Raw genomic sequence first — 20,007 nt, forward strand, 5'->3', positions numbered from 1 at the left:
GACAGCACAAATGCTTTCATGATATATAAAGAAATAATGTAACAAACAGATCATTTGATGGGTCAGTCAAAATACACATTTGGTTATGTTATTGTTGGAGTTTCCTCTGTTTTCCTTGTATTACTATGGGATCTTTATTTTACATTATAAAGCACCTTAAGGCAACTGTTGTTGTGATTTGACACTACATAAATAAAACTGAATTGAATTACACTTCTTCTTTTGTCATTTGGAAGAGACGGAGGATGAGTAATACTTGTAATAAAGACAGGGCACTGTCTTTCTAGATAGCATCTACTTATTGTCTTTAGAGCAACCTGAATCTTTTTGCCTTCTCACGTCACTTGCTAATAGATCTCTTGTCCATACCTTACCTCCCAGACCACTATAGTGATGTAAAACACCGCCGCAACCTCCCCAAGGAGCTGGACACAGAGTTCATGACTCCAATATAACCCAATAAATGAGGCACCTTACCTCGTGTTCTCTCATCAATGATGTCCTTGACCTTAGGTTTCTCTGCTGTGCTTTTGCGAGGCTTTTTGGCTGGAGGAGGTGTATAGGCTGCTGCTTCTGGCTCTACCCATATTTCAGGATAAACTTCTTTGTATGGGTTACGCTCCTCTGGGGTGCACAACAGAAGCAAAAAATTAATATTGCACCAAATGTTACGGATGTTTTTAATTACCAAGTGTATAGAATACATCTACTATGTCATTATATATAGCAATTTTTAACTCTTCCAGATGGGTCATAAATAGGGTTAAAATAGTGATGTCATCTTACCTTCTGGTGGCTCCAAGCCTTTGGGTCCAGTGGGCTGAAATCCTGTCATAGCCCACTCAATCATTTGCTTGTTTAACATTTCCACGGATTTTGAGGTCTCTGTCTCATCACTGTCAGGGCAGGCCATGAAGGCCTTTCCTGCCCGGCTGCTAGCCACCTACAAACACATTCAAAACGTTTTTCACCAAAAATGTATTCTTATTCTATGATATTTACAGTAAAGATCCTTTAGTCCCATTCAGTTTAATACTATGCCTAAAATGGGTGGATAATTTGAGAGGGCTCTGCCTGCGGGGCGTCTTGGATAATTTTGCTCTTGAATTTCTCATTGAGAGCACTTATTTTGAAATTACTTCTTCGTTTTTTTTGCATTTGGCTCTCCAAATTATGGTAATTGCAGGAACGTTTCTGCAATTTTCATAAAGCTTCTTAAACACCGTCTTCCTGAGATGCTCAAAAAGACTGGGGAACATGGAATAAAGTTACTTCTTATTCTATATCTGCAAAAAGACACAAAGACACAAACAAGACGTGCCATGTTAATATTCGTGGCCTTTCTAAAGAACCATTGCAGCTGCTTCAACCCTGCTTCAAGTCTTTATGCTATGCCAAGCTAAGTGTCAGTAGGCTTTGGTTTAATACCACAGCAGATATTGAAATCTTTACATGAAAGATTGAAAACATGTAAAAAATATGAATGTCAGATACATTCGTTGTGTAAGTTTAAAGGTTTAACTACAACGAAAGCTGTGCCCTAAAATCTTCTCCCATGCTCACCTGTAAGACTTCGTAGATGGCTTTCCTGTACATGGGCTGCTTGTTGTAAGTTGGTTGGTGAAAGGCATTGTTAAAGGAACTTAAAGGCAATAGTTTCTCTACACAAACCTGTGAAAATACACATAAAAATAAACGATTATTTACACCGTATGTTTAAAGGAATCGTGTTGAGGTAAAAAAAAAAAAACTTTCCGGACATTGAGTTTTCTGTTTATATTCTAAAGGATCATCTGGCTGAGTAAATAAAACCAATAAGCTCATTATAAATTCTGTGGCTGTCACTATAAACAGACGTCTGTTTTGCTTGAAGAAGAAAAAAAAAAGACCTAACAGCAATATTAATGTTGGCTCTAAAGACTCACCACTGAGAATTTTCCATCTCCAAACCACATGACCCATCTGGTTCCCTCAGCAGCTCTGCTACGTCCCGTCATCCACCAGGATACGATGCGGCCTGGCCACCAAGAGAATCCTCGGAGCTTCCCCCAAACCAGCTCGCCGATGCCAAAACCACGACCGTCCTGCAGCCAAAAGAAAAGACAAATCATCCCCTCTGCTATGACTTGTGGGCAGAGTTGTGAAACCTTTTTTCAACAGCCTGTCTAGGGATATTTTTTACTTTTTGGATGGTTAGATCGCTTAGATAAAAAAGTTTATATGAAAATGGTGACCGTAGCAACATCACAAATCACCTTTTTTTTCTGAGAAAGCTAAACTCACTTTCCCATAAAATTAACAATGCCAGGGATTTTTATGTGGGAGAAAACTATGAAAAAAGTACAGCTTATGAAAATAGGTTGAATAATTGCCGAATTAAGTAATTGATTTACACATATCTACTCCAAATAACCGTTAAATTAGTGCATATTTAAAAACCTGTCATTTATTTGAATGCTTCGTTTGCCCTTTAAAGTTTGCAGATGTCACAATCAGAATTCTTAACAATCCCAGAAGAAATTATGTAAATATCTGAAATGAATACATTCCCAGAACGTGACCGGCTACCTTGCATGATAAAGATGAACCCTCACCGTCAACTGGATCCTTTATCCAGTACAGACTAGCTTACAACCAGACATGAGTCAGTGGGAAACCCAAAATGATCTTACCTCATACTCAGACTCAGTGTCTGGAGTCTTGGGGGATGTCTTGTCTTCTCCTTCGATGGCGACAGGCTCTGGGGTCGTGGCCACAGTGGGGGAAGCTGGGTCAGTAGGCTGTTGCTGCTGTTGCTGCTGCTGAGGTGGCTGCTGATGTTGCAGTTGTTGCTGTTGCTGTGGCAGCACCAGCGGTGATTGCTGTTGATACTGAGGCTGTGACTGAGACTTAGTGTGTGGCTGCGGCTGCAGCTGCTGCTGCGGCTGCTGCTGCTGCTTTGAAGGCTGTGGGTGTTTGATTATTGAGACCTCTTCATTCCGGGTCTCTGTTTCATTATCCTCGTGATCCTTCATCGCGTTCATTGCTGACATTTGTTTGGCCTTTTTCTCTGCCTGAAACAAAGCCAAGTGATAACAGAGATGAGGACATGATGCGTGCAGTCACTGAGTTTAAGTAAGTTTAAGCTAGATATCAAGATATCAGGAATTTACACTATTAGAGGATTTAAAAAAATATAATTTACAAAAAATATGTATAAATGTGACCAAATCAGACATAGCTGTTTGTATATTAATACAAACAGCTGAAGAATAACTGTGAAAAAAGAAGAAAAAGAAGCCACTTGTGATGAAGCTAACCAGTAAGAGCACAAAGCTGCACTTTCTGGATTGGCCATTTGAGGCTGGCTCCAACAGCAACTCAATAACCATACCCTCCCATGTTAAAACATGGTTTTGGTATTTATAGAAAAATTACTGCCCTCACACCAGCTGTGCAGGATCTGATTTGTTAACACCTCCGTTTTAAATATTATTAAGCCTTAAAATTACAGGTGGACGGAGCTGTAACAGCTAGCTATGTTCCAGACTTCATCTGCATCTCTCATTTTGTGTCTTTTCATGCAACTGTGTAGGGGTGGGCGGTATAAACGGTATAGGTAGGAACGATATAAATTTGGCCAGCAGTAGATTTTTACTATACCGCTCTACCGCAATAGCACATGTTGATGGTGTCATTATCAAGCTGCGCTTGGTTGCAGCGGCTGCAAACAACATCATCTAACATTGGGTAGGATGTTTTTTCAGGTAGGATGGATTCCCAGAACACCGGGCGACAGTAATAGCAAAGAGACAAAGCACTTCTGGAATATGAGGAAAGTCAAAAACTGCGCTTCCTCCACTTCCCTAACATTGATTCATTAATGCCGAATTCCCTCGCAGCTGCTCTATTCCCATGCTGTTGCTGTATATTAATGACTAACCTCGTATTGTGGATGGATTATCTTAGTTGTTCTCCTGACTGAAGTTTGGTCCGTTTATAGCATCCCGCTATGCAATTGCATTTGTCCCTAACCAGCAGAACCCTCATGTTAACTTTTATCGAGTGGAAAAAAGTTAACGTTCATCCTTCAGCTTCACTGTGCTAATGTTATGCTAACATAGCTGTTTTGCTAGCAATCACGTAGCACATCATTATATACCAGCTAGTCCAACTTCAGTAACCCTACAAACGTCACTGCTTAGTTTTCTGTCTTCATTTATGTTGGAAGTGATAGCAGAGCTGTACGTTTGAATTTCTTCAGATATCTCTCAGTCAGAACATGGCATGTCATGTTTAGGTGGAAACCAGCGAGCTAACTTCCTGCTAACTTCTAACTCCGTTGAATTTAATAAATTCTGTTTTCATGGATGCCTGGATGTTAAACTTAATTGTTACAACTGGTAAAGCAGCAACGCTGATCATTTTATTAAAGATGAAATAATTTAGACAGTTTTTAACTGTCAGTAATGCCGCAGTGTTCCTTTGACTTTGGGACCTGAAGAAGATGGAGTTTTGGACCCAGATTACCAGGCTCCTGACTACGGTAGCCGTAATGCTCCGAGGCGGTGTGGCTTCATAGCTTACCAAAGTCGTACTAAAACATTTTTGACAGATTTTTGAGCGCCGTGTACCACATAAAATCGGTTCGAGGTCAGTAAGCACAACCAGAATTCATACATAAGGCACACTGTCGATTTTTGAGAAAATTGAAGGATTTTAAGTGTGCCTTATACTTTGTAAAATACGTTATACAGAAGAAAAGAATATATCGCAATATATATCGTTACCGCACATGCTTCAAATTATACCATGATATGGATTTTAGGCCATATCTCCCAGCCCCACAACTGTGTGACAAATACTGACTTGCTGTGCAAATAATTGTACCTTTTCAAAAATTCTGAGCACCAGTTTTAGTGAGTGATACTTTGTTTATATGTTACTTGTGGCGAATTAGCAGCTGTCTTTTTCAGCATGGTAGCACTTAGAGCTGGGCGATAGAACGATAACGATATGTATCGCGATATAACTTTTACTCGATAGAGAAATTAAGCTATCGCGATAGACCTCGCCGCTCTTGTCCTCAAAAAAAAAAAAAAAAAAAAAAAAAAAAAAGGTCAGCCAATCCAAATTAAGTAGCGCAGAGCCGAACCAATCACAGCCGCAGCGTCACGTCGCGTGACTTGTTACGTACAGCACAAGTGCCAAGCCGCACGTGTGTTTGTTTGGGAAGCAGCCAGCGGGTAATGGAGCCAGCGCGTAATGGAGGAAATGAGTGTGCCGACTAGAAAAATCAACCGAGCGTGACCGAAGAGAAAACAGATGATGGTTCCAACGCCGGAGAGATTGTCGAACGGAAGAGCCATAGAAGTTCCGTAGTGTGAAGGTATTTCGGCTATTTCAAGTCTGACAAAAAACAGAGTAGCGTGCACTGTAAATTGTGCCGAAAGCAAGTCTGGAAATACAATAAACTGGTGCATGCGTCACACTGCGCGCCACGTTATTGTTTCGGTGAAATGAATTTCTACAATACTGTTACTGTTAATTCTACTCTCTGCAGTGTTTAAATGCTTACATATACACACAGTTACTGTCCCTCCACACATACGGCTCGGTTCTGCTTCTATGCCCCAGCTTTGTTTACTTTTTCCCACCGAGGCTTCTAGACTTCTGATTGGCCAACATTTCTGCACGGTTAGGAATCTAGCGCCACCTGCTGCTTTGGCATGTTCATAGCAGCGTTTTCCTTCATTTCTGCCTTTATGTGTGGACGGGATTATTTTTTAAAACGAAAACGGAAAATCTCCGTTTTCAAAAATACCCGTGTACGTGTGGACGTAGCCTCAGTCTCTGACTGGAAGCGCTAATTCGTCATTCGGCTTTTGTCAGACTAAAGTAACTGTTAAAACTGTTTGAAAAGCTCAGCTATACAACAAGGAGAGATTGAGAATTTCCTTTTAGTTCTCAGTTTATTTGATATTGACAAAAGTTAGTCAGTTTTGTCTGTTCTTCTGTAAAACAAACTAAGATTTATTTTTAGAATTAATATTTTGTTTCTAAGTGGAATTGACAATTTAGTCTGTTTCGTTTGTTCTATTTTGAAACTTAAACGCTTTAGCGGCTGCCTTTTGTGTAGTTTGCAATATTTGCCTTTATTTATCTGAAAAAGTCTCATGTTCCTTAAGTACATCTACCCTGTTGAACTTATTATGGGAAATAAATATTTAAATAAAAACAAGCTGCTGATTATTTCACATTTTACTTGTGAGCAACGGCACATTTAAATCTTACAAATATAGTTATTTGGCTTATATCGTGATAGATATCGTTATCGCCTGAAATGAAAAAAACATATCGTGATATGAAAAAATCTCATATCGCCCAGCTCTAGTAGCACTAGCTAATAACTTAACTAATACCCCACCAACTTGTCAAGATATGTAATGAAGCACAGGAAACCCAGGTACTTGCAAAAAAAAAAAATCAGCCAAGCAATGATGAAACATCAAGATTTCAAATATTTGCTGTCTTAACTTCATTTACTACAATATTTCTCAAAACGCTGTGAAAAATCTAGCTTATTTGAACCAAATCCTCATATAACATACCTCTTGACTATCAGAGCAGAAACCCCCACGCTTTGCAGCTAAACATGGGTGTGCGACCCTTTAGCCTGATAACACTGTGTGGTTTGTGTTTGATGGACAACCTACTGAAGTGTTAAACTGAAGCTTAATCATTTACCAACGTCCTTTAAGTGAGTATTTATCAATTTGCAACATTCTTAAACCACAAAAATAGGCACAGTTTGACATTTTCAAGTTAAAAAATTAATTGAAAATAAACAAAGGTAGATAAATGATGTGTAACCTGTGCCTCACTTCTAGGCTGAGCTACTGTAATTCGTTATAATCAGGTTGCTTTAAAAACTCCTTGAAGAGCCTTCAGTTGATCCTGAACGCTGCAAGGGATGGATCAGGTGACACTGAACCCTTCTTTAGTAATGCTGCAACAGGCTTAGGCTGCTAGGGGGGGCTTCCTGTTGCTCATTCAGTCTGTTTTCACTACCTCTGTTAATACATCACTAAATCACATTTAATCTTTATTAATTATTAAATATCTCTCCCATCGTGAATCTTTTGTCCTGTCTTCCTCCTGTCATGCCCAACCGGTCACAGCAGATGGCTGCCCCTTCCTGATCCTGCTTGTGGTAAAGGTTTCCTCATGTTAGAAGAGTGTATTTCCTTCCTACCGTCACAAAGTGCTTGCTTATAGGGGGTGGTGTGATGTTTCTTTTTGTTTTTTGTTGGGGTTTTTTTTGGGGGGGGGGTCTTACTAACCTCAAGGAAATATAGACGCAATATATCAAAGAAGTAAAAAAAAATTAAAAAAAAAATGTAAAACTGCCAACAACTTCTATGGACACAGTTTTTTACTCACAAGGGTAACAATTTGTTACGCAGCCCAGTCTTCCATAAATCTGGTCATGCATGAAATGCTTCCCTCAGATATAGATATAGCTGTACAGAGGCTGACGGATTTGAAGCTATTTAGCTATAGAACATAAGAGGCACACCTCATTTCTGCTGTGTAAATGCAGAATGGTAGCCTTTGCAAACGCGTCTTTATCTCTGCGTATGAGACCTATTCATCAGCAGCACTGAATACAATAACTCTATAGTGTACAGACCTGCAGTGTATCGTTCACTTGGTTTGTGGTACCTGACACTGAACCGCTAGGTCGATCAGAGAGGACGAGACACAGCCGGGACTTAAGCCTCTCACAGCAAATCCCCAACAGCTGCACTCATTCTGATGTCTCTCTCTCTCTCTCTCTCTCTCTCTCTCTCTCTCTCTCTCTCTCTCAAACACACACCCAGTAGGACTGTACTGCGAACACGTGCTAACTTTCTTCTTCCTTTCTTTCTTTTCCTTTGTCACACACAGAATATATGCAGTACCATATGTAAACACGTGCTGGTCATACTATAGGCTCCACGTGAGAGCAGTGCTGCACAGCTGTGCTTACTTTTGCTCAAGTGTTTCTCAGGTTCTCATATCTCACTCAGAGGCTCTGTGGGAAGAGGAGGGAAAAAAGTCAAACAGCAGAGAGGCTGAGAGAGAGTATAGCACAACGCTCCGTCCTCTCCCCCAGTGTGACTAGTAAACAATAGCGCCTTTAAGGGGAGGTAGTGCCGAGCATGGGGAGGGGTGTCGGCGCAGAAGAGTAGAAACATGTGCTCTTCAATCAAGAGGCTCTGCTGTGGTTTATAAATATCTGTACTGTAGTGCGGGATGGATGCCCTCGGCCATATGTGTTAGGCCTCTTGGCTCCAGTACAAGAACACTGAAGTTAGTGTTCGAGAGCCCTGCGTGAATGTGCGGTTCCAGTTGGTAAAATACAAAAACTACCAAATGCCAGTTAAGCTGACATAGTTTGTGGTGGAATAATCCGTGTTGTTATGGGCAAGTGAGGAGGGCAGTCACTGGTGTAGCTGTGACGAAATGAGCTGACTTAAGACTAACTGGAAGGTTAGTTAGTCTTGGTTTAATGAATTAAACTGGCACAGTGAGTTTCTTCATATTTGTTGACTGGTAATTGCAGGTATACAGAGTTATCTGTAAAAGCCAATGAAGCACCTTTTTCCTGCATTCGTTTTTGTGTTTTTAGGACTCGGCTGTCTCCATGACTCCTTCTCCTCGGAGCCAATGAGAAAGTGACGCTGAAAATGCTAGTGGGGGGAGGAGAGAAAGTACAGTGGCTATAAGAACCAGATATTTGTCTTGCCCCCTTTTGGGGGCCTCACAGTGTGTGTGCAGCTCCACCAGCAAGACAGGCCCTCAGAGTCTAAAGGGGAAAATACGAAAGGAGGTAGCAGAGACACAATGCGGTCTTTATCACTTACACACGCCTGCCTGTCACTGACAGCTTAGAAATACCAGATACCAGAAATACCATATATCCGCTGTCACGCCGTGCTGAACAACAATACCAAAAATGACAGCAGACATACTGTAGTTGTAAAAACACTGCAAAATAAATGTGCTGAAAACAACTACACAATCCCCCTTCCCCCGCCCTCCAAAAAACGATGTTAAATGTTCTAAAGTATCATGCAAGACTAAGCTTCCAGTGATCGTGGACTTTGTTATGAGCAGAGAGAAAACAGAAGCTCTGCAGGCCACTTGGCAGACTGTGGAGACATGTTGGGCGCACAATAAGGGATAATCAGACTTAGAGGCTGTGCTGCATGATACCCTGAGGGCTCAAGGGGTGACAGAGTGCACTGCAACGGAGGAAGAAAAAAAAGAGAAGTGATATTGGTCTCTGGGGTGTGCAGATGATACTTTACTATCAAATCTGGCAGCACTTGTTAACAAAAAGGTCACTTTTACTGCATAGCTGCAGTCAGCAACTGTCTATTATATGGTTATTAACTTTACAAGTTATAGACGTCTCAGTATTTACGGGTCAAAGATTTAAAAGTGCAGTTGCTGAGATGAAACAACACTGTGCATGTTAAAAATAATATGATCCAGCTACAAAGAGAAAATCAAATCTGATAACAGAGAGAAGCGTGTTAAAACTTCAAGAAAAAATGCCATTTAGTCAAAACAATCAGGTATCCTAAACATTAGATGAAATACACTGTCACAAAAATTACACTGAGCCTTTGAAACAACACAAAAGAGTGTGACCTTTGAATGCAGTAGTCTGTCATGCGCAACAGGCAGGGGAGGCACAGCGGGGACTCATTTGTGTGACTGTGTGATGGATAATGCAGTGAGATGTCTTTTCAGTGCAAAGACCTAAGCTTATCTGCTGAGCAGAACTGCAGCAAAATAATAAAAACTAAAGCCACAACAGGTGTAGTTAACTCCAAATGGAGAATAATCTGATCCTAAGCTTTGAAAAAGCTTTTAGCGTGGAAATACTTTGCAAAAATGCACAAATGTCAGGTTCAGCGGCTACTGCTTTCATTAGGCTGTTTTTAGCACTGATCCCTACAACATGAGTGTCCTCGGAAGAGGGGGTGCGGGGGGTCACATCGCCCAGAAAATACGTTTTAAAAAAGGCCATCTGTTTCTCATTGTATTACATCCCTTTAAGAGATAATTAGGAATTTTACAGAGCTACCCATGAATACATAAATCAACTTCTCCATTAATCCACAACTAGAGTTGTTAACAAAAAAAGCCACTTAAAATATTTCTAAGGGATTGAGTTTTTACAGTAATCTATGTTAGGAGTCAAACAGAACAAAGTGCACAAAGATAGGAAGAAAAGGGCTTTGAGGCCTACACAACAACTTCACTTCACACTTTTTCTAGGTGCATGTTATGTAAGGTGAAGGATACCGGCACTGAGGAAATAAAAAACAAACATTTTTTTCAAAAGTTAAATATACTTCACCTCTAAAAACAATGCTATTCTAACATTTCTAGCTGCTGCTCTGAAGCAGGAAATAGTTTGAGCAAGTATTCAACCCACGGGAAAAAGTTTTTTTCATGCCAATCAACTTTTTCCCAAACACGGCTAAAGCTCCCTGCTCCCTCTTCCTTTTTAAAGAGACGTTTCCCTTTAAGCCGTGCAGAGCAGATGGTCCACAACAATTCTCGTGGAAATACCTGAAGTCAGCATATTCCCCTCGCTGTAAGCAGGCTAATCAGACATGCACACTATCCCCCTGTGTTATCAAACAAACAATGCAGTGCACATACCCATACACGCCAGCGTGCAACCCTCATAATCCAGTGTGGGGCTGAAGTTTTTTTTCCACCCCCACTCTTGGCGTAGGAGAGATCGCTTAAAAAAAGAAAGCATGAACATTTCTTTGTCTGGGAATTCAGGGTCAGGTGATTGCCGACAGGAACGCTGGTTGGCTAGAGAGGACTTGCAAAGTTTTGGCAAGGAGCCAAGAGGCTCTCTTGCAAGCAGGGTTGGAAATTTGCTGCAAACCTCATCTTCACCCTCATATCCATAGCACAGAGTTCATTTCCATAGCTGGGGGAGGGGTCCTTGGAAGAATGGAGCAGGGAAAAGGAGAGGGAGAGACCGAGAAGTCCACTGTAACACAGGGCAAATGAAACAAACAGGGATCCTGGAGAAAGTGCAAGACAGCCTTTCAACAACATATGGCCCCTGTTGCAGCAGAATGCAACAGCAAAGATCTTTGTAGCAAGAGCAGAACCAAAATTACGGGATATGAATCATATCAAGAAAGGGCTTTTATGTCAAAACAAATCACCCTTTTATGCAAATGAGTTCAAAGCTTGCAAAAAGCCAGATAAGAAAAGGATGGGGAAGGGGGGGGGAGCAGGTACATTCAAAATTTGCATCTTGCAAATCCCCGTAAATCCCTGTCTTGTACAGCTACTTCTTCAAGAGTATCCACCTCTGTTTGGAAAATGTGAACTACCCACTTTGTATTTTATGACATTTCACTTGTAGGACTAATTTGGCAATATTTTCTCTCTGGAGACACTTTTACGGTCCCGAGGAGAGCAGAGGGAGAAGCGAGCAGCAGAAGAAATGGAAGACTCCCCATTATGTAACAGATGAAGGTAGGTGCCATCACATTACTATGAGGATTAAGTAAGCAATGTGGAGAATTTTACAATGATGAAGGATGATCTATCATCATTCACAGATGATAAATGTTCTAAAAAGAAAAATCAAGGATAAATATTTGCCAGAAGATAAAAGAGCAAGCTGTGTGATTGTTCTGAGTGTAGTTAATGGATATAAAATATTGTTTGAAGTCTGTTAACAGGTAGCACAGAGGTCTTCATAAAACCTGCGTAAAAATCCCCTCCTTTATTTGGAAGTGGCCACTGGTTCTGGCAAAAATAAGAAAAAAAGGAAGGCCAACTGTACCACAATGCAACATCATCCAACAGTAAAATTAGACAAGTGGAAATTCCTGGTTTGCAAATGCTGTTTGATTCAGCAAGAGTACTATCAGGGACCATAAAAACAGATCATATTTCTCCTATTTCAGCTTCTCTTTATTGGCTTCCTTCTAAATCCAGGAATGACTTTGAAATCCTTATTCTGACAAAGTCCTGAATCATCAGCCTCCAACATATTTTTTTGTATTAGAGCAGTTCACTCTCAGAGTGTAGACTAAAAGTAGAATGGGAGGCAGACCCTTCAGCTTTCAGGCACTTCACCTGTGGAACCTCCCAGTTTGCATTTGGTAAACAAGCATGCTCTCTAACTATCATATTTGATAAAGCTTAGAGTTAGCGCTGTACTCGGTGACCCTGGACCTTCCCTTAATCCCCTAGAGACTGAATGGCGACCGCCTGGTCAGAAAAAATATATATGCAATTAGTCAAAAAGATGATGACATGCAAAAAATTTTCTTACAACTGCTTTGGTTGCTAGTATTTCGCTGCAGTCGCCCATACAGAAGAGGTCAGCTTGTCTAAAAGCACTCCAACTACATGCTAAACCATAGGGAGTCTGTGAAGAGTGGAATGCAAACAATAAAAAGGAAACCATTTATTTTCACAGTAAAAGTTGCATCTTTTGAAGTGTGTTGGTTTCAGCAAAAAGGGACAACTTTTACTTGAATAGCAAAAGTTCTACTTTTGCACTTTGCAAAAGTAGAACTTTTTCAAGTTTTGCAACCACATTTTTGCAAATCCATGCAACCACAGCCACAGAAATCTGCTGCTGAACAAACCAATTAGGTTTTTGATGCAGCACCTTCTTTGCATCCAATCTCACCCAGTAGCAGCCAGCAACCTCGAGGAACCACTCAGCAACCTGTCAGGGCATACACATTTTTCTCTACCGACTGGAGATTGGCAGGGGGTTGCAAACCTGTCTGAAGACCTGTGCGACTGAGGCCTTAGTTATGCTGCTACCAACTGAAGCTGCTGGGGGACTTCCCATGATGCACTGAGTGCTTCTTTTCGACTCATGATGCATTTACATGCCACTATAAAATCTACTTTCGGCAGCCCCATTATTCAATAGGGATTGCTACAGCTGGTTGCTCAGTATGTTTGATTTGGCAATACTGTCAGGGGGGCTTTACTTTTACAAAACACCTTGAGGCGATTGTTGTTATGATTTAGTGCTACATATAGCTATATATACAAATTAAATTTACTCTGCAACTGTTGGGTTGAAAGATGAAATGATTGCTACTGTGATTACGTTCCAAAGCAGTAAAGTCGGCTGGTGTTTGTCCAGCAGAGGAACTCTGACTTTGTCTATAATACGTTCTGCAGTACAAATAGCAAAGTACACAGCACAGCTGAGCAGATGGTGGGCAGAGTCAAGCAGTGTCTTCACATCAAGTTGTTAACAACCTTACAAATACATTGCTAGAATTTTTTTAAGTGCATCTATAATACACTACTGTTTTTCTATTTGACTGAATACACAGGAAGAAAATGGGTTAATATGCTGATAATTACTTTTTTTACTCCTGAATCCTTTCCCATTAAATTATGAACCCGTGCCATATATAAGCATCTGCGAAAGCTTTGAAAATACTACTCTTACAAGATCATCCTCACACTGGACTTCTTTAATTTTTAAACACCATTTCTTAAATCTAAACTTAGTCTGATCTAGCCAATTAAAAGTACATTTGATATTAACAAAGACAGAGGGAGAATCTGTCCTTAGGAGACTGCATTGGCTGGCTCAGCTTCAACACACCAAAAGCAGTCAGAATGATGCAAATCGAAATGTAACACATTTTCATCCAGGAGGCATGAATCATATCAACACACCAAACGAATGCTATTTACACAGCTGTGTGTGATTTCTTCTCTGCAAATGCAAGACACAAGAACTAAGCCAGGAGACACAGGAGCCTACTGAGCCAGAAAGGCCTGGAAATCCACTGAAATAAATGGTACCTTCATGAGATATCAAATGACCCATCAAATACACTTGGCAGAGCATGAATGCACTACGAGCTCTGTCTTTTACCCTGGCGGCTTTAGTCAACGCCTGTCACTCATCCTGCCGTCTGTGGTGGCTGGGACAGAGCTGGGGTACTCACCTCCATCTTCCACTTGGCCAGCAACTCCTCTCTGGTCCTCTTGCTAATGTAATAAGGGTCACCAGCCTGGAAGGTTATTCTGGGCATGGGCCTCTGACGAAGGCTGATCTCCCAACCAACTCCCCCTCGCAGCCTGCCTCGACCTCCCTGTTTAAGGCGTTAAAAAAAAAAGTTAGCTATTTGTTTTTGATTCTTCTTCTGAGAGTTTCTGTCATAAGGAAGCATCCAGATTTGTAGTAAAATGACTGATCTGTCGCTACAACCTGCAAATTAACAATTTAGGTAACAACTGGGTAATAATAAACTTAAGATGGGGTTAACTACATTGCTAAAAATATGATGTCTCGCATGCTGGTGATTGGTCAGGCAGGAAGAAATGATGTCACCATGTCTAACAGACTCAAGGCCAACAATACCAACTTATACAACAAGCTCCCAAGTGTATTTGATATTTCAAATTTATACACCATCAGGTACCATTTCTTTCATAAGTCCAAAGGCAAGAAAACGAATAGCCTCCACTTGTGTAATGGTGCTGATACAGTGTAGGCTTCTTTGCTCCATTTATGGGAAGGCATGTGGCAAAAGTTTAATGAGTAAGTTTAAAGGAATAGCTTCTCATTTTTGCCATGTTCAGTTCAGAACCCAACCGGTTTGACTTCTGGTTTGACACGAGCAAGGTAATTCACCCACTTCAATCAATGAAGCTACACTTCTGCAACGTGGGACAGTCACCTTAGCTACATTAACCAAAGAATAAAGACACAACAGGACAGAAATCTTACCTCAGTCTTTACCGCATCACTCCCATCCTCCTCCTTGTGCTCCACATCTAGAGAGAAGACAGTGACACAATGGATGGCCTGAATCATTCATAAGAGAGAGGGAGCTGGCATCGGCTTTCGCTGTATCAATGTTGAGCTTCAGTGAGCTCTCGTCCATCACTGAGCCATATTATACATATATTAATCTGACCCCCATAAATGACGTGTTTGATCAAATTAAAGTCAAGTTAATAAACTGCTGAAAGATACCATAGCCACTCCGAACATTCGGAGGGCCTGCCCAAATTATGATGAAGATGGAGGGTGGCCAGGATTACTTGCAAATGTTGTGTTTCTGACCTGATATCCCCCCTTCATGAGAAACACAGCTGGCTGCCATTAACATGGCCCCTCCCTAACTACTGAGAGTGAGTTTTGAAGGCAACAGTACACTGCTTCACGTCTGTGACTCTGGGGCTGTATATAATCTCCCCGCCAATCTCCAAAGCCTGAAATGGATCGACACAGGATTCTCATTTCCCTGCAGTTGTCTTGTGTAGATGGAGATGTATGTAGTGAGGAGACACAATAGCCAGTGCTTCTCAACATTATTTTGGAAGGAAAAAAACAGCCTCCTATTTTGTGTATTAAAGCTGAGGAGTGAATAATTTACTTTGTACCTTAGCTGAGTACAATTTTGTCAAAGCTAAGTTTGGGCATTCAAAGATCACAGACTTCACAGCTAACAGGAGGGTTTCACCTCACAGTTCATTCAGTAGGAGTTTTTATTTTTATTTTATTTTTTTTCTTAGTTTTAAAAGATTTATTTTCACATTTGGAACTGTTTTAATAAACCCCACTGAATCAATTTAATGGAAAAATAAAAAAGAATAAAAAGAAAACCTGACAGCTGAGGCCAGCTGGCTACAGTCCAAATGACATCTTAAATTATCCAAAAGATAACTGCAGTGTCATATCTTTGTCCACACATATAAACACACACACCTACACGCACACACGCACACTTACACAGTTACCTGCACACACCTGTTTAATAGACTTCTGTTTGATACGCCTTTCCAAGCCTATCTTTAGTTTTCCATTTTAAATATATTGTTTGGTTTTTTTTTTTTATTCCTTTCCACACTACACTCTTCATGATGGAGTCAGGATAACAGCTGGGGGGGACACTTCATACAAATACGCTGCTGCTGCCACAACTCAACTATTTTTCCTTCTTGGTTGTCCCAGTCAATTGGTTTAGCCCATTTTAAAATCCACTGATACCATTTAGACACATCACTTCATGATGCATTCCTGCTGGCTGGTTGGAAGACATTAAAGAGGTTGAAGCTCCAGTGCTTACTTGATCAATACGTAATGAAGTACCACAGGTTTTCCTGGATTGTCAACCTGTCTAAAACTACTGCTTATCTCCACAGACCTTGGAAGTAGGTGAAGCTGTGCTAGAAATGTCCTAAATATTAGACACTGTGAGAATTTTTTTGTCCCAGATAATCTTCGGTTGCAAGACTGAAGACTGAAGATTACATTGAATGCCTCTCGCTGTACAACACAAGCACCGTTTTGGGATTTCCATTATCTTGGACACCCCAAAATTGCAAGCTGGCTTTAACACTGCCAACACTATAGAGAAGAAATCCCTCATGCATCCATGGCGATGAGAAAAATGAGTATTGATAGTTTTGATATAATATTTCTGAGGGACTTCCTACAGATTATTAGTACGGTTTACTAGACTACATTCATGCAGCGGTTAAAAATGTCTGATTGCCACTGTACAACTTTTAGAATATGATATCACACGTTAAATTATACAACAGCACAAAAGTAGTTCAAATGTAAGTAGTAGGTCAAACTAGAGCAGGGCGATATGACCAAAAATATTTATCACGATATACATTTGAAAATTTGTGATAACGATATAACTGACGATATAATTGACACTAGACAAAATACTTTACAACTCCACAACTTTATTAGTGCAAAAAAAATCCCATCAATGTATTTTTATTTAAACAAGCAGCTGTTTTTATGAGCATTAAAGTTATATAAAAATTTAACAGTGCAAATGCAAATTCCTTGCTGACAGTTTAACCAAAAGGCATTTCTAGTGGAAATTGGCCTTAGCATAACCATGTATAATATCCATAAAACTTAAAAAGAGGTTATACACACACAATACGATAATATTATGTTGAAGCACAGTACGTATCACTCTGCGAGGCTCCTGCCTACGATAGCCGTAATGCTCCGACAATCCATCAAGCGGTGCGGGTTCGTAGGTTAGCAAAGTCGTACTAAAATATTTGACAGATTTTCGAGCGCCCTGTACGACATAAAATCATTTCGAGGTCAGTAAACACAACCAGAATTCATAAATAAGGCACACGGGATTATAAGGGGCACTGTTGATTTTCAGAAAAATCAAAGGATTGATTTTAAGTGTGCCGTATTTTCCAAAGAACACGGTAATAACGTCGTCCCGCTAGCATGCTCTACCAAAAATAGTGCTTTGTTGTGTGTCTGACAGACGAAAGCTAAACCAGTTCCACACCACTGAAGTTGCAGCATTTTTACAAACCAATTCTGGTTCATCCGTTTCATTCAACGATCCGCTTTCGCCCTTCTCATTCTCCGCCATGCTTTTTCCGCCATGTGCGTATGAAAAGAAAGGCACTACGCATGTGCGTTTTACCCATATTCTATCGCGATATTTCATTTTCTTATCGTTGCCCAACATTATACCGGTATTACCGTGAACGGTATGATATGGCCCAGCCTTAGGTCAAACTATAACCAGCTACAGTAATAATATAGTAATAAGAATCTTTGTGAACAAGCAAGCGTTCAAGAATTTTGAGCAATATTTAGATTTTAAGTGGATGAGTCAATCTAACAACTATAGTCCTTCATTTATAAGCAAAAAGACAACTAATCATGGATATGTGTGGGTTTAAGTGGGCAGAAACTCAGTGTAAGAAGCTAAATTTTTTCAGGGTGCTATTCTTGCCAAGAAATGAGGAGATATTCATATAAGAAAAGCTCTAACCGCTGTATTATGGCATTTTGATCCAAAAATGCAAACCTCCCAACATTACTACTGGAAAATTCTACTCTTCTTTTTAAAAATCTGTAAAAACATTCACGCAATTACATGAAATCATCATGCTTTACCCACCGCTGATATATTATTACTGCTCAAGACGCTAAAGAGTACCAGCAAGTCCAGTGTTTTGCACAGGAAAGAGTGCCTAACTGTACAGAGGAAGTTGCGAAACCGTAAGTGAGAGGTACAGCAGCGGGGTAAAGCTGTCAAAAATGGCACTGAAAATATTTGCTGAAACGTGCACTGAAACCGCAGTCTAATAAAAATGCTTCAAACACAGTAAAAGCTCCAGTTGGGATTTCCCATTAACTTGGCCATGATTTAATGTCTGGGGGTGCACACCAACAACGGCATGTTATTCATTCTTAAAAGGCATTGTTTGCCTGTGTTCAGCGGAGCAGCGAGAGGTTAGCCTGCGAGCATGGATATCACCCAACTGAAACGCTAGCCTGGCAGCAGGGATTCATGATTTATGAAAAGTTTTTCTGCCACAGTGGCTGCAGAAACATTGATAAGCAAGCCAAAATCAGCTTCATCACAGAAGCTCAAACCAGAAGCTCGTGTATTACTTTCACTATGTTTAATCTGAATGAAGGCACGTGTTTCGAAAAGGGCCCTGGCTCAGTGATATTACACCGGGGCAGCATACACACAACATTGAGGCAGCTGTGGCCTGAATTAGCATGATGGCACAGCCAGAGTACACATAACTAGCTGCTGTTTTAAAGCCCAAACACTATCATAACACTCGAGTCCTAAGAGGTTAAGGACAACTTTTGATGGCGTGTTTTCTGCACAGGATTGTTAGTGAAGTACCCTGCAAACCTGTCCAAACAATAGTCCGCTCTCTTAGCAGCCTCTTCAAGTTGGTTCCATGTGTGGCTGAACTTGCTGCACCACCACCACCACCCCCCCACACACACACCCTGACCCCACCCCTCTCTACTGGTCTCCTTGTCCTCATCGGGAATAAGTGACTATATAACAAATCGGTGAGGCATGCACACTGCCAAGGTCACTGGGTTTGCATGAGGAGCTGGCTAATGTTGCCCACAGAGAGTATACTTTGCCAGTTTGAGTGGGTTCCAGCTCTAGTATTGCTGGAGCTCAGTTCAACTCCTGCTGGAGCTAAAGTCCTTCCTGTACCCTCCAGATGGATAACAGAAACCCTGTTTAGCTGACTATTGATCGACCGCAGTGCCTCCCACCAAGGTCTCTCCACTCTAAAAAGGATATACCAACACATTTTAAATGTTTAGTTAAAACCTTAATAAGCCCCCTGCATGGATTGTTTTGGGATTATTTTGCAGTCTGATATGCTGTTGAGTATAATGCAATAAGGTAAATGTTAACATCATACATGCGCATGCACAAGTGTTTGCATAACGCCTTGCTGCTTTCACATTTCTGTAAAATGTCACCATCCTTTCTCCATGTTGATTAAAATAAAATCTTAAAATCTCAAGCAAACTTTCTGCTGTATCATCCCACATAGCTGCTGGTGAACACCATGATGCAGCCATGTCACTAACATCTGCTGCAGATTTTGAAGGACTTGCAGAGTGCTTGCAAACCTCTACTCTGAGTATCTGATTGTGAAGGTTGTTTGTTTGACTTTGTGGCTAACGGTGCTTTATCACACTACCTAGTTCCTCAGTCTGACAAACTGGGTGACATGTCGACAACTGGTCTTATCTTGTGAGAGAAACTTTGCTGAGACCTTTCATTTCTGTTACACAGCTAAAGTGGAAAGGAATGCTTATAGGTTGTTTCCTGCAAACTCCCACAATTCACTCTAGATTATCACGGCACAGGGCTCATTAAAAGTGGTTATCGTGGAAAAGAGTGCTGACAACCCTTTCAAAATTTTAGAGATTGGGTCATTCTTTATGTGGTCTTAATATATGAAAAATAATTACAAACACATTTGTCACTGAAACACTGGGAATTTACAAAGCTGCTGTTAATTTTCTGAGTTAGCATGCTCCTATATTAGACTAAAGTTGTAAACAGTGCTTTAATGTTGCACTTTCCACTGGTTTCAAATCAGTGTCCTCAAAAAAGACACATTCTTTGAATAGAGGCACGAGTAACACTTTTT

At 40.7% G+C, this 20,007-nt stretch overlaps 1 protein-coding gene across 8 annotated transcripts in view; it reads right to left on the reverse strand.

Moving 5' to 3' along the window:
- Positions 1 to 20,007, reverse strand: part of dnmt3ab (DNA (cytosine-5-)-methyltransferase 3 alpha b) — a 51,601-nt gene that overhangs the window by 17,311 nt on the left and 14,283 nt on the right. For 5 of the 8 annotated variants that reach the window (XM_042222365.1, XM_014334751.2, XM_042222366.1 and 2 more), the window contains 7 exons: positions 14,798 to 14,844; positions 14,013 to 14,159; positions 2,673 to 3,053; positions 1,926 to 2,084; positions 1,564 to 1,671; positions 787 to 943; positions 478 to 624 (listed from right to left, as the gene is read on the reverse strand). In XM_042222365.1, coding sequence (XP_042078299.1) covers positions 478 to 624; positions 787 to 943; positions 1,564 to 1,671; positions 1,926 to 2,084; positions 2,673 to 3,053; positions 14,013 to 14,159; positions 14,798 to 14,844 — 1,146 coding nt within the window. The remainder of the gene's footprint in view (positions 1 to 477; positions 625 to 786; positions 944 to 1,563; positions 1,672 to 1,925; positions 2,085 to 2,672; positions 3,054 to 14,012; positions 14,160 to 14,797; positions 14,845 to 20,007) is intronic. The other 3 variants (XM_042222369.1, XM_042222368.1, XM_014334752.2) reach the window with 1 other exon arrangement.

The sequence above is a fragment of the Haplochromis burtoni genome, unplaced genomic scaffold (assembly GCF_018398535.1).
Source record: "Haplochromis burtoni strain Fernald_Lab_line unplaced genomic scaffold, NCSU_Asbu1 Contig_85, whole genome shotgun sequence".
NCBI classification, from domain to species: Eukaryota; Metazoa; Chordata; class Actinopteri; order Cichliformes; family Cichlidae; genus Haplochromis; species Haplochromis burtoni.